A 13,982-nucleotide genomic window follows, 5' to 3' on the forward strand; every position below is an offset into this window, starting at 1 on the left:
CTAATTGTTTGCCACAGATGAGACAGCAAAGTGGAAGCTCAAGTGAGTGGTGTCACAACTCACAAGCACATGGTGCATTAAGTTGGGCTCTTGGAATTGGCATCATATGATCTTGGCATGGATGCCTATGTCCGAGTGTAATGTTATTGGAGTAAAATGTTGATTTCAAACAAATTTTTTACTGATATTTTATAATTTTATATTGTTTGCACAATTTAATAAGTTTTTTTTTTTTACTTAAAATGTAACTAAAGTTCTGTAAATGTCAAAGCGCCACAATCGTTTTTGAATAAACTTTAATTTGTTGGTAAAACAATAGTTGAGAATTAGATTTCCCACCCCTGTTTTAGAATTGCCACCCCATTTAAAAGTGGGGAAAAACCAAAATTGCCCCTCCGTGTTTTAGTCCAGAGGTTGAACATTCGGACTCCTCCAGAGGTTGAAAATTCGGACTCTGCTAATATTAGAACAGAACAATCAATTCAGATTCACTTTTAGAACAGAACAGAACATCAACACTCAGAGCTCTCAATACGTGTGACCCAGAAGCGATACTGAGGTACCCATATCCGACCAAGAATCGCGACCAAGACCCATGTCCCATATTATTGTCACTGCATTTTCATGTTTCTGTCTTTGTGACAGTATCTGGTTTGAGAGATCCGAATCTTGAAGTTTCATTTTAATCCAGTTTTTCAACTCTCGGACGTCTTAAAAAAGGGGTGGTAAATTTAATTATCAATCAGTCCGAACCTTATAGTCCTGGAGAGATCCGAAACTTATAGTCCTGAATTGATCCGAAACCTAAAGTCCTGGATCACTCTTACCAAATGCAGCAGAATGCAGTAAGTTAAGACCAAACCAAAGGCATATTCCTCAATTACAATCTCAACCACCATCACTGCCTATCACACAACCAACTCTGACCACCATTAATCTTCACCACCAACCCCACCACCAGCCCCATTACTCATTTATCCTACACCATAAAGCCCTTTACTTCCTATATTAGTCTCATGTGCACCAAAGACATCCTACACCATTACATTATTTATGTATTGTAATTTTGTTTAAATTGGATTATGTAACTTTTAAATTTTAAAGTTATGTTATTTTTGCTGTAATTGGACTAAAGTCATGTTATTTTAACTGTAATTAAAGAATCCGAACTTATAACTCTCGTACTAGTCCAAAACATCAACCTCTGGACTAGTATAGAGGTTTAAGTCCCGGAGGGTAGTCCCGGCATTTTTTTAAAAAGACTAGGGTGGCAATTCTAAAACAGGGGGTGGGAAATCTAATTCCCCAATAGCTAGGTCATTTGTGTTTTGGCTATAAGACGGTACTATCCTGGTCAGTGTGCCAGGTCAGATGTCGAACAAAATAGAAAAGGCAAAGCTGCACATCATGTGATGTGATACATAGTCTCATCATAGGAATTGCCTTTATAGATAAGGCTGTTTAAATGATTCTAGATAAAAGTTGAATGATACTTACTACTATTCTTATAGTTTGAACCAAAGTCATTTTATGTTTCTGTCAACTAGTATTCAACCACAAACGAGACCAAGTTAATTGATTGAAAAATCAAGGTGAAATAGAAGCTGGCTTGGCACAAAATAAAGATATGTTGCCTGTGCATAACGTGGATGGTGAAAAAATGAGGACATGCCATTATCTAGTTTTTTTTTTTTGGTCAACTGCCATTATCAAGTTAGAATGAGAAGTTTCAAGACTTTATGCTGAAACTAGACCCACATAGCCGCCAAGCAAAGCCAATACAGATGATATCAGATATGCACCTAATACAATATTGGGTTCCCTGAACCCACGTAGTTGGAGCCAATAATGAAAGGGCGGCATTCTAAAAAAGCGCCAACTTCCTCCCCGTAAGCCCTTAGTTATCTTCAAGTACAGTACCTGATGAACAGAAGAGAAAGCAATAAGCACTAGGACTTATTTCTACACATGAAAACGACAGACACCTCATACGATCTTTAAATTCCTAATTCTAGCGACCAAATCAAAGAGCACATAGTTTTCCTGAAACTCAGATAAGATGTTCATGGTCTAACAAATTGAATTATTGTTACTTGGATAATTAAGAAATACATAGACTTGGACTAGGCATATGACGTTGACATGCTGATAAAGATAAGGAGAAGTATATGTTTAAGCCTACTTGATGCATAAAAAAGAAAGGGTGTTGTCCTGCCGATGAAATACAATAACATTTTGTTTTTGGATTATACAAATACTGAAAATGCAGTGACAACATATAATCAAGTTTTAAGATAAAATTATCGTTAATTGGATTATTAAAACATAGACAAACTAACAAACTTGGACAAGGAAGATGACATTGATGTAATGACAGAGGAAGATCAGGAAGAAGGATATGGTATATGGTCTTGGCAAACAATATATGCAGAGAAAAATTAAGAAGAGATTAATTTCTATGCACTGACGGCATGTTAAAGATGAGCAACTCGATGGTAACCAACAAAATGAATAATCCAGTTTCTTATACATTCACAAACAACTCAAAATAGAGGTTTTTTGTGTGTGGAGAAAATAGACATTTCAAAACTTTCAGGGAGAGAGACCTCGAGTCTCGAGCCAAAATGTTGTCTACATAAAAAACTACTCTCAATTAGACAACCACAAATTAGAGGCATGACTTAAACTGAAGAATTTAGAGTCTTCACAGACTTAAACATGAAAAAGGAAACAGGAATCCAGACCCAAAACAAGGAGGGAATGATATATCTAGCGGTAGATCATGATGGTGTAATAGCCATACTTGAAAACACTAAAAAAATTCAGATGAAATAAATGTATGGAAGCATCACAATTCACAAGCATGGGACAGACCTGAGCGATAACTGATGATGACTCAAGTATGAATATTCCAGAAGAAATGAATAGTGGGAAGAACATTCCAGAACATGCAGCCATCGCAGTTAATGCACCACCAAGGGCCAATGATCCTGTATTTCCCATAAATACAGAAGCTTTGTATCTGTTGTGTAGAAGAAATCCAACACAAGATCCAGCCATTGAAGCTCCAAATATAGCAAGCTCTGGTTTGGCATATTTAAAATCAACAAATATATCAAAGGAGGCAATTTGCAAATAACGTGAAAGGACCATGTTAAAATCCATGCCATAATTAATAATTCACTGTTGTACTCCATAGTACTAAAATGGCCATTTTCAGTATCCTAGTTAAAAAACAAAGGAGGCAATGCAATATTGCTCGGTCTTAAATAGAACTGAGGTTTCTCTTCTGATCGGTGACAACAGGCATGCAGTAGCAGTATCATAACATGAAAAGTAACCAAAATGTCTTAAGATCCTTATAGTGATGGAGATAATGATGAAGGTGCATTGGAACAGGAGAGGGAAAGAAAGAGATCTTGAATAGCATGAACAAAGTTCTCAAAACAGACCTACTTCATCAAGTCATATATTCTATCTTATCGCATTAGCATAAAGTGCAAAGGCTGCAAGGCAACAGAATAATAGTAAAAAACTGTGAAGTAGAGGTGTATGAGTGTTTTCAAAGTCTATGTTTGAATTGAAAGACATGCCACTAACCAGAACATATTGGAAGCACAGCAATTGACATTCCAGTAAAAGCCAATGCAGCAGCACCCCCAGCGAGTCCATCAAGAGCATCTGCTAATTTAACGCCATGTCCCATGGAAACAAAACAAAATGAAGTCAAAAATTGGTAGTATCGTCCCAAGTGCACAAGGCCCAGAGGTAGCGGTACCAACATCTTCCTGCATACAGTGAGGGTGAGGAGAAGACATGAATGACTTGTTACCAGGTCAATCAAACAAATATCAAACAACTTAAAATGCAGCTTAGGTATAATGATTAGTGACTTAACAGCCAACTGCATTTTCAAGTTTATATATAAACAAAATATAAACAAAATTATTCTTACAGTAAAAATGAAATATACAGATATTAACTAAAACTAATTTGAAAGAGATATGCACAAGCACAGAAGGGGCAAAACGTCATGCCAGTAAAATCTTCACATTATTTTTTAAATCATTGGTTAAACTCAAGCACAGAAGGGGGAAAACGTCATGCCAGCAAAATCTTTTTATGAGAACAGATATGTGAGTTACCGTCAAAAAAATGTTGATCAGATTAGTGACAAGAAGGTATACATGCCATAGGGTGAAGATATACTGGTGATGTCCAACCAAAATGAAAACCACATTCCAACTGCTACCTGTGTGATATCAAAATGCAGATTTATAAAACGAAATAGATGTAAGCAGTGTTAATGAAAAAAAAAACTAAAGTAACGACCCTATTTTAGTCTTGGTTTTTTCACTTCCAATTTAGTCCCTCCAACACCAGCTCTTGCAATTTGGAATCTCACTTTTCAAAATTTGCATCAATTTTATATTTCCACGAGGCAAATTTTGACGCAGAAGAACTAAATTGAGGTGAATTTGGACTCATGAGATATTAGATTGCAAAAATTGACCAGTGAGGCAATAAATGGAATAAAAAATATCAGTGAGAGGCCCAAAAAGGAGTTTTTCAGTGTCAACAATCAATAGTTCAATTAGCCTGAACATTAATGCATTTAACAGAAAATAAAAAAGTGATCACCTCTGAAAGAACTTCTGCCATTGCAGGCAAACCTCTCCAATGATTCTTGGTGATGCTTAATATATCACTAAGTAAACCAACTGCTGCAAATGCAATTGTTACACCAGCTGCTCCACACACTTCTACGGATGAGGAACCAGCAAAAGCATGAGCAACAATTATACCAATAGGTACAAAGAACAAACCACCCAATGTGGGTGTCCTCTTTTTCAAGCGATGTCTAAAAGGCCCTTGCTGCTTGACTACATGGATAACTTCAAAATAACGAAAAATTGGGACACAAACATAGCCAGCAAAAGAAGCCAAAATGGCTGATATGAGAAATGGGCAGGTCAAGAAAAATGGTGACAAGGGCAGTCTAACAATTCTCCAAGAACACCAATCTACATATATAAGCAGTACTGTCAAGAAAATTATAAGTCCCATTGTGATGAAAATGCCAAGCTTGATCCTGCAAATATATTAAAACCTGAACTGGGTTAATGTAGCATCACACAGAAATAACTGATAGAAAAGGCTATCAAGCATGAAGTTACTGACAATAATAAAATGCAGTTCCAGTGAAATCTTACAGTTCATTTAGATCACATACACAATTGATGTCTATCAATGTTCAAATCTTCATCTTTATTTTGCTTTTTTGTAAATTTTCAGTGCCAAATACATAAATGTATAATCCAAGTAGTAGAGCTCACATTATGTTTTCACTTTTCACAATTTCATTTAGTGCAAAAGTAAAGTAAAATCATACTAAATTTCTAGAAACCATACTATACTAGAGAATACTAGTTTCAAATGTTCAACATGTTGATATTTGCTTTGAAAAATAAGGGTACCCAAAACCAAACCATTTGCTTAAGTTCTACATACTTGCCTATGATTCCTGCTTCCCCTCCCAATGGTTGCAAGCCGATGAGCAGCAATCGTTAGAGCGTCTTTATTTGATGAAGAAACAGAAGGCAACTCAACATCATTGACTGGGGTAAGAAAGACGTCACCATCACTGTCTTCACCGTCGCTGGACGAGAACACATATGCAGGAGAATTATCATCAGTATTCCAATCATCAAGTATCGGCATGTCAAATGAATCCTGTAACACATAATAAATGCCAAGATAAAGAATCAACACACAGATACATCATAATGAAAATGTATGTACCTGGAAATCTGCATATTGTCACAACAGTTCTACAAATGTCACTAGTTTAAGAATCAAAAGCACCTATTACCAAAATGCCTGCATTCTAAATTATTCTCGACGGAATCAAAACAATGTATGTTAACATTTATCATCCAATTGTTTCTCAAAACTCAAAGAGACATCACATCAAAACATGGTTCCGGATCAGAACAACAAGCACCTCCAGTGAGTTTTATTAAGAGTTTTAACAGTATATACATGTGCACACATAGATACATACATAAATGTGTGTGTACATACACACATGTATAACATAGTTACACATTTTAATAACTTTTGTACAATTTACAGATTTCATCCATTCAACTGTGGATCGAAAAACGATACATCAACTTTCAAAATTTCACACTAAAGAAAAACTATCTATTGTAATGCATAATATGATGTTTAGAAAGTACAAGTAATCATTATCATCTACTGTTATATTACACAACTAACAATGTGTGAATTATCTAAAATTTGACGAGCATCGTTGTAGATTACATCATTCAAATATCGAATTGATTTATTCAGATTGTGATAGAAGCTGTACCTCATCGAAGGCTTTGGTAGAAACAGCATTACGCGGAGCAGAGCATCTATATTGTTGAACAATCAACTGCAGAATGTTGAACAAGAGATCGAATTGAATGATAAACAGCATCACATGATTCACACGAGATAAAACTGATGAAAAATGAACAGAAGAAGAGTACCTGGAGAGTGGCGCGATCGAAGTGGAGAGGCGGAGAGTGGAGGAGGGAAATGGAAGGAGGGAGGAGAGAGAGGCGTTTGCGAGAAGGACGAAGAGGGAGAGGGAGATGGTTGAGGACACGAGAATGACAAGGCATCGATGCGAGAGAGAACGAGATGAAGTGAAAGTAGATCTGAAGCGAGCGTGAAGAAGAAGAAGAAGAAGAAGAATGAAACGTTCGTGAAATACAATGGAATGGAGAAGAGTATATTCCATCGTTGGAAGAGAGAGGAGGTTTTAATTTTAATATATAAGAAGGGAGGGAAATTGTCAAATAGTGGTCGTTAACTGCAATTTTCTTGTGTTGCGTTGCAACTCATACGATTTCTTCGCGTTTGCTGGAGTAGGTTAGCGTAGTGACCATTTGATTCGCCACGTGGTTCGTCACCAAACGTGATTACGATGCAACCCAACCCAAGCATCAATTCAACTGTCTTTCTCAAACAAGTTTGTATCCGCCATCTGCCATTGATCGATTCATTACTGTATCAACATGTGTGAATGTGATACACGTTCTCAATTTTTTGATCTAGTTCTTCTGATTTTGTTCCGTCAGCTGCTTTGGCTGTGTGTGGCTCAACTGGCTAGTAGAGACTGGCAGAACTCTTGCATCTCAGTTCCTGGAAATCTCAATGGTCCCTTTCTCAGTTCCAATATTTCTACATACAAATTGGGCACTTTACACGATCACCATAAAATGGACCTCACTAAATGGCATAGAAGGCTAAGTGGTACTCAATACTCATCAAGTGACGTCTGAAAATGGAACGGTAAATCTTCTTGGTAGTCTTAGTATTCCCCTACTTACTAAACCAATATAAATACACGTTAATTCTAATGTATTAACCTGTGTTCAAGAGGATGAAAGGGGTTTTTATTTATTTGCCTTTTTCGTTATGGGTAGAATTCAACTTTAGAGATGATTAATAAGCGACAGGGGTGGCCATTAAAGTTTATCAACCTAGAAAGTTCAATCCATCAGACACATAACTTACATCGCCATTAACAGATATAACATTCAGATTTTTTTTTTACTTTACAGAGTCCTCGTATGGTGAGGATTACCCACAACAAAAATAGTTTCTTTCCCAGCCTGATAATCTGAAAATGGCTGTGCCCTTGTGCTCCACCACCAACCCTTGCTTTCACACGTGAATGAAACATAAAAACAGACCAGCAAACCCTTGAAAGTTGACTCAAAACAGACACATGTTGGGTAGGGACCCAAGTTTACATCACTAAAACAACTTCAAATATTGTTGAATACAATCTGTTGTGTGCTTTAAGTCTTGCTAATTTGAAGCGGGGACAGGAGGCCGACCTCGTCCCATTGCAAAGCCCCGTGTTCCATCTGGCATTTTGGGTCCTGGGGGCGGCTTCGATGCTTCGGCAGCATGAGTAGATGATGCACATCCATGGCCTGGATCAATGCAACAGGTTATTGAAGAGGGCGGATTCAAAATAAAAACAATAATAATAATATAATCAATTGGAGTAGCCAACTATATAGATAAAATATACCCATTCCATTTACGGCACGATATTTATGTTTTCTTGATCTTCCTTGATTTCTATACCGCTGCCCACCTTTATCCTTTGACAAATGATCCCCATCCTGTAATGAAAGGTAAGCAACAAAGACATATGTAACTAGATTAATACTGAATCACTTTGTCGCACAAAAGACAGTGTTCTGCATTAATGAAAGAGAAGGACAGCAGCCATGGGGATATGATTTAAGGCATTTCAAATACACATAGTATACTGCAAGGGTGAAAAACAAATGCAACACACACCTCTTCCTCAGGAGTATCTTCATGATGCTCATTTGAGCCATGATTCTCCTCATCTCCAGTTTGTTCAGATACATGGCCTGAGCTATTCTTCTCAGAATTAGATCCCTTCCAAACTTGTTTTTTGTGTCCATATTTACCCTAAATCATAAAAACATCATCAACACCTTTAACTGTCAGTTAGTCCAACAAAGAAGAGACTTTCAACTAACCATTTGCTTGAGAAGTTTAACATGCATGCCATTTCTCCAGTCTTGTTCATCATTGAACATAACCACCTAACCCAGCATTGGAACGGTAGAGACTAAGTTTCTGATCTAGGCAATAAAGGCTCAATGATAATAAGAAAATGTATTGACTGAAACTCACAGCTTTCTCAGCAGCCTCAATAGTCTCATATTCCACAAGAGCATGTAACTGCACAAGTAAAATAGACCGACAGCATAAGTAAAAACAACATTTAAATAAGAAAATAAAAGCACCAAAGGCAGAGAAGAATATAGCAGGAATAATCTAACACCCAAAGGCTGATATACCATCTTATGGGTAGTTCAAGAAAGAGCAGAAGATGGTTATCCTATATCTATCTAAGGCAATTTTAAATGAGATTCACAAAAGCGGAAAAAGTAACCCAAGAATAGTAGTTCTTGAATGTTTTAAGCAACTAATGACAAAGTGAAAGTTTCATCAGTATGTATTCCCGCTCATGTGCCAGTACCATTGATCTTACTTACAAACTTACGATAGGAAGTGAAAAACAAAACTTTATATAACTAAATCAAGAAGGAAGATAAACGACAATCTGGAAATAAAGCTCAAGCTGCAGCAACGTCTTCTTTTATTTACATCCAATCTCAAAACAGGCAAAAGCGAGTACATGAATGAGTTGTGACAAGGCAGACATTTACTTGGTTAGGATTGTATAAGAAATTGGGTTAGGCCTAAGTATACCCCAAAAGCTAACTTAGAAGTGGGATTGTTCTACACTTTATAAACACTTATTTGGCCATATCTCTAATAAATGTGAGACTTCTCAAGACACACCCCTTACGCCCAGGGCTAGGCAGCTGGAGCGTATAATTCACAGAAATTAACATTTGTGGGTGGTTCATATAAGGGTGGTATCCAGTAAACAGAACTAGGATAGGCTCTGATACCATCTTAGAATCAGGGTTACACCTAACTCTATCCTAAAAGCTATATTAGAGGTGAGGATTGTTCTACCCTTTATAAACACTTATTTCTAGTCAATGTGGGACTTCTCAACACTGGAATTATAAATTTATGAACTTTGTTTGATTCTGCCCCAAAAAATCAAATCAAGCCTACAGAAAGTTTTCAAAGTAACCAACAAAGTGAGACTGATGATTTATAACATTGACAAGTACAGCAATTGAGTAAATTTCAAAGGCGGGGGTAGGGCCTGAGAGATGCAGCAATCATTGCAGCCTAATATGCATCATGTGAGAATGCATTTTTTACTTCGTACCTTAGCTGGACCTCGAAATCAACTAAACATGTAGCAATATACATATTAAGGAATAAGGAGAAACAAGAGTTTAAAAAAGAAAAAGATATATAAAAATGCATCCATGATCCAATGCATTGCTTCAACAACTCAAATCTTCAAAATGGAAGTTCTAATACAAGCAACAATGCAATGAAAAAATAACAATGGTCCATGTTTAAGGTTAGATGTGAACATAAGATGGTTCTATACCTTACTACTAATAAACTGTTCTCGCTTGATATGTTTTGCAGACTCTGCAGTAGAATGCGGGTCATGAATGGTTATCCTTTTTATACTGCATATTAGAAGACATTTTAACATAATCAGAATTTGGGAAGACAAATGCATTATAAAATCTTCATGAGACTGGAAACAAAAGACTAAGTTAAGAAAGAGATCATACTTTCCAGCTTCACGGAATATTTGCTGAATGTTCTCCTTTGAACGGTTCTCGGGCAAATTCTCTACCAAAACAGTATATAACTAGAATCCAAAAATAAGACACAGAATAACACAGAGCGGAACTTAAAAGGAAATAGCATGCTCCTTGAAGTAAATACCTTATGATCTCTAGTTTCGTTGAAACGAAGTGGATTGAGCCGCTTAACCCTTCTGCCATCACCACTAACAACCTGCAGGCCCGAGGAGAGAAATGATGCATTAGAATTGAAGTAGAGGATTGCAATACAGCACATGTTGACAAAAACAAGGAAGGAAGAATCATACAAGCAGTGAAGACTCCTTCAGCGCAGCAACAATAATTGAATGGTCTCGAGTGAGCCTCTTCATTTTTCTAAAAGAAGCAATTACTGATGTAGGAACTGCATGGACAGGGTAGATAGGAATTAAATGTAGGATACATACATACATTATGGAGCTAGAATTAGCTAACTTATAATAATTAAAATTTTAAATAAAGACAGACAGCAGAGGATTCTGTTTTTTCTCCATTTGCTAATGTTTATCAAAATGATATCTGTAAAAGTGGATGATAGAAAAGGAGATTGATGAATTGAGTTAAAAGGCGCACCAATCGTCGCAGTAGACTATCTGTAGATATACTAAACCAGATGTAATGTAAACAATGATGATATACTTAAAATAAAATAATATTAATCATGTAGTGCTTTCTGTAGAATAATCTTTGATCCATTACTTCATTACTTGAAGACCTTAATGAAATTTTCGCGAATGAGAATTGTAACTTCTTTAATTTAAATCATTTTCTAAGCAATGAGCGTACTTTGTAGTTCTGCATGCATTTTATGTTTTTAATTTTTATCTTATTCAGATAAGCATGCAGTGTAAGAAGTGGATGTTTCTGTTTCTTGCTCACTTTTGGACTGAAGAGTCTATTGCAGAAATAAGCCCAATAGCGGAGACAAATGTGCTTTTTTTTTCTCATGTATAGAAAGAGGACAAATATGGTCATACTCATAACTTTATCCCCCAGAGGTATAATTGAAGAACTCATACGTCAAATAGTAGTTAGACGTAATCTGTCACTAACATGCAAGCAATTCAACTTTGTTCTCAGTACTAAGCAGATTCAAAGTCAGAGCACTCTAGAAAGAACAAGATCCAACACTTACTTTCCATATTTTCATACTACCATATTCTTATTAGCAAATAGCAACTAACAAATTACATTTCGACCTTGAAAAACTCCAAAATGGATTGACTAAGACAGTAACAGCACAATGGACAATACATGTAAACAATTCAGGCAACAAATAACTTAAAATTAAACTAAACCAAGATCCTAAAAGTATATATCACTTACCAAACCCTTCCCTATTCTTCTTGAGAAAACCCAACAGATACTTATCATTGGGTAGGTTTTCATCACTGAAATAATACTCCACCTGCAAATTCAACATATACAATTCACTAAGGTATGTCCAGAAATGAAATCAACCAATTACTTAGATGTCAATAAATCAGCAAACAAATCGAAGCAAAACTAGTAGAAGCAGAGAAAAATACCTAAACAGCAAACCCTAGCTAACAAATTATACACAAGTTCTAGGGTTTTAGGTGAAACATGTCAAATTACAGTTTCTATTTCCTAAAAGCAACAAGTGATAATCATAAAACCATTTTCACTCAATTTCTATGACTCTTTTGAACCCTGCAACTCCATAAGACAGTATCACCGAACGCCAATTGTTGATAGGAAGAAGAGGACTTGCCTGTCTAATGATCTTGAGCTTGAGATCATCCAAGGAAAGACCGGTCTCAGCCGCGTGATCACGGTCATGGTCTTCCTCATGGTGGTCAACCTCTTGATCGTGATCGTGATCGGGAGATTCGTGATCATCGTCTGAAATCAGGACATGAATTTCCGGTTCATCAACATCGTCCAGGGCAGTAGCAGGATCGGGACCAGTAACGGGATCACCGAGCGGAGGAGACGAGGCGGTGGGGTCACCGGCGGAGGCAGTGGGGTCCACGGCGGTGGCGGAAGGTGGACCCTGTTCGGCGCCTTCCATTGAGAAGAGAGGAAAGTCTCTCTCTCTCGAAGAAATTTCCCCCGCACTCTTTTCTGCTATTTCTCTCTCCGCGGTCTTCTGATTTCTCAGATCACTTCCTTTTATATAATTCACAATTAATTAGTAGTAATTTTGTATTTTAGAGTTATAATTATATCTTAGCTTTTTTGCACTTTTGGTCCCCCAACTCTGACCATTCGGCGAAAACCGTCCCCAGCTAAAGAATTAGCAAAAAACATCCTGAAGTTTACACCGAGTTGCACTTTTGATTTTCCGTCAGTTTTCCATCCAAAATTTAACATTTTGATGATGTGGCCTTCTTTAATAATATTCTATTTAAAGATAATAATTTTTGTGTTAAATAAAAAATTAATAATTGCACTTTGGTTGGGGGAGGAAAATAATAAATGAAGAGTTATGGGTTGGAAAAAAAATTATTGAGGGGTTAGAAAATAAATATAAGTTAACTTTTAATTAAAATATTATTTTTTTAAATTACAAGTTTTTTTTCTTATTTTTTAATTAAATTTTAACGGAATATTGCGTTAATTTTTGGACGGAATTGGACGGTATACCACTTTTGCAACTGGGTGTAAATTTCAGGGATGTTTTTTGCTAATTCTTTAGTTGGGGGACAGTTTTCGCAAAATGACCATAGTTGGGGGACCAAAAATGCAAAAAAGCCTTGTATCTTAATTCTCTCACTTTTCTTCTTATATTTCTCTTGGTGTAGATTAAAATGGAGCGTGAAAAAAACATGATTGTATAGGTTATTAAGGTACAAATATAGATCATCTCATGTGTTCATCTCCCATGACCATGTCATGCAAGATCCTTCATTGTTTTTTCATGAAAGTCTTCCTTTCATGTTGTCCCCTGTCAAAGATCATAACAGTACTTGGCATCACCCTCCCACGAACACCTTTCGACCGCCGCTCCACCTCTGCCTCTATCACTAGCAAGCTTCCCCTGCTAAGACCATGAACGCCCTCTGACCTCTGCCTCCGTCACCGGCAAGTCTCCCTCCGCGAACGATGTCGCAACACATGCACCTTTCTACAACCATGAACGTGCGTCATCTCCACCTTTGCGAACGCAAGTCCATCGAGTTGGCAACTCTTTTATTTTTTAGAAAGGGAAAATTCATGTGGGAAATAATATGAATCGTCAGATTTCATTAAAAGTAATGAAGGGTCATAACTCACTCACATGATATGGTAATTGATATAAATAAAAATATAAACTTAGTCATGTGGCTCTTGTCCAAAAGCTTCAACTTTTTGGATAATTGATTGTTTGACATGGTATCAAAGTCTCTGTAATTAAGTGGTCTATAGATCGATCATTGTCACCCGTAATTCTTCTAATAAGAAGTGAAAATTTCAACACATGGTAGGTGCATACGTGCATTGTCAACGCTTCAAGGCCCAAATATGTTCTTGCATGAGGGGACATGTTAGAAATAATGATATAAATCGTTAATGTAATACTTACCCAAATAATTGGTTAATGTCATTTTGTGCAACAAATGAATCAGATGTTTAGAGTGTCGTTTTTGAAATTCATTGCCTAAATCGCCACTGCAGGATTGTTTTAGTTTGTCTTTAGTG

The 13,982-nt window shown here is 36.6% G+C and overlaps 2 protein-coding genes across 3 annotated transcripts; both read right to left on the minus strand.

Moving 5' to 3' along the window:
* Positions 1 to 1,650: 1,650 nt before the first annotated feature.
* On the minus strand, positions 1,651 to 7,185 carry LOC130722057 (phospho-N-acetylmuramoyl-pentapeptide-transferase homolog). The gene is made up of 8 exons (XM_057572650.1): positions 6,540 to 7,185; positions 6,377 to 6,442; positions 5,516 to 5,733; positions 4,642 to 5,092; positions 4,188 to 4,252; positions 3,601 to 3,788; positions 2,875 to 3,083; positions 1,651 to 1,920 (listed from the first exon to the last, which is right to left on the minus strand). Exons 1-8 carry the CDS (start codon positions 6,672 to 6,674, stop codon positions 1,738 to 1,740), a joined length of 1,515 nt encoding a protein of 504 aa, XP_057428633.1. The 5' UTR covers positions 6,675 to 7,185; the 3' UTR covers positions 1,651 to 1,737.
* Positions 7,186 to 7,558: 373 nt separating this feature from the next.
* On the minus strand, positions 7,559 to 12,460 carry LOC130722058 (la-related protein 6A). 2 transcript variants are annotated; one of them, XM_057572651.1, is made up of 11 exons: positions 12,073 to 12,459; positions 11,664 to 11,745; positions 10,607 to 10,701; positions 10,441 to 10,512; positions 10,284 to 10,363; positions 10,091 to 10,175; positions 8,740 to 8,787; positions 8,583 to 8,648; positions 8,374 to 8,511; positions 8,099 to 8,192; positions 7,559 to 7,997 (listed from the first exon to the last, which is right to left on the minus strand). In XM_057572651.1, the coding sequence occupies exons 1-11, from the start codon at positions 12,370 to 12,372 to the stop codon at positions 7,870 to 7,872; spliced, it is 1,188 nt and encodes a 395-aa protein (XP_057428634.1). In that variant the 5' UTR covers positions 12,373 to 12,459; the 3' UTR covers positions 7,559 to 7,869. The 2 variants fall into 2 exon arrangements, with proteins under 2 accessions (XP_057428634.1, XP_057428635.1); XM_057572652.1 differs by lacking the exon at positions 8,583 to 8,648 and having other exon boundaries at positions 12,073 to 12,460.
* Positions 12,461 to 13,982: the final 1,522 nt, after the last annotated feature.

This window comes from Lotus japonicus, chromosome 6 (assembly GCF_012489685.1).
Source record: "Lotus japonicus ecotype B-129 chromosome 6, LjGifu_v1.2".
In the NCBI taxonomy this organism is placed as follows: Eukaryota; Viridiplantae; Streptophyta; class Magnoliopsida; order Fabales; family Fabaceae; genus Lotus; species Lotus japonicus.

What these genes read in the sequence shown, in the direction of transcription:
- LOC130722057 (XM_057572650.1), bottom strand. Translation starts at nt 6,674, where the DNA reads ATGCCTTGTCATTCTCGTGTCCTCAACCATCTCCCTCTCCCTCTTCGT. An exon ending in TGGCAGAAGTTCTTTCAGAG is followed by an intron (nt 4,253 to 4,641) that starts GTGATCACTTTT and finishes GATATCACACAG; the next exon opens with GTAGCAGTTGGAATGTGGTT. An exon ending in CATCATCAGTTATCGCTCAG is followed by an intron (nt 1,921 to 2,874) that starts GTCTGTCCCATG and finishes TCTGTTCATCAG; the next exon opens with GTACTGTACTTGAAGATAAC.
- LOC130722058 (XM_057572651.1), bottom strand. Translation starts at nt 12,372, where the DNA reads ATGGAAGGCGCCGAACAGGGTCCACCTTCCGCCACCGCCGTGGACCCC. An exon ending in TTGAGGCTGCTGAGAAAGCT is followed by an intron (nt 8,649 to 8,739) that starts GTGAGTTTCAGT and finishes ATGCTGGGTTAG; the next exon opens with GTGGTTATGTTCAATGATGA. An exon ending in TTAAACTTCTCAAGCAAATG is followed by an intron (nt 8,512 to 8,582) that starts GTTAGTTGAAAG and finishes TTTATGATTTAG; the next exon opens with GGTAAATATGGACACAAAAA.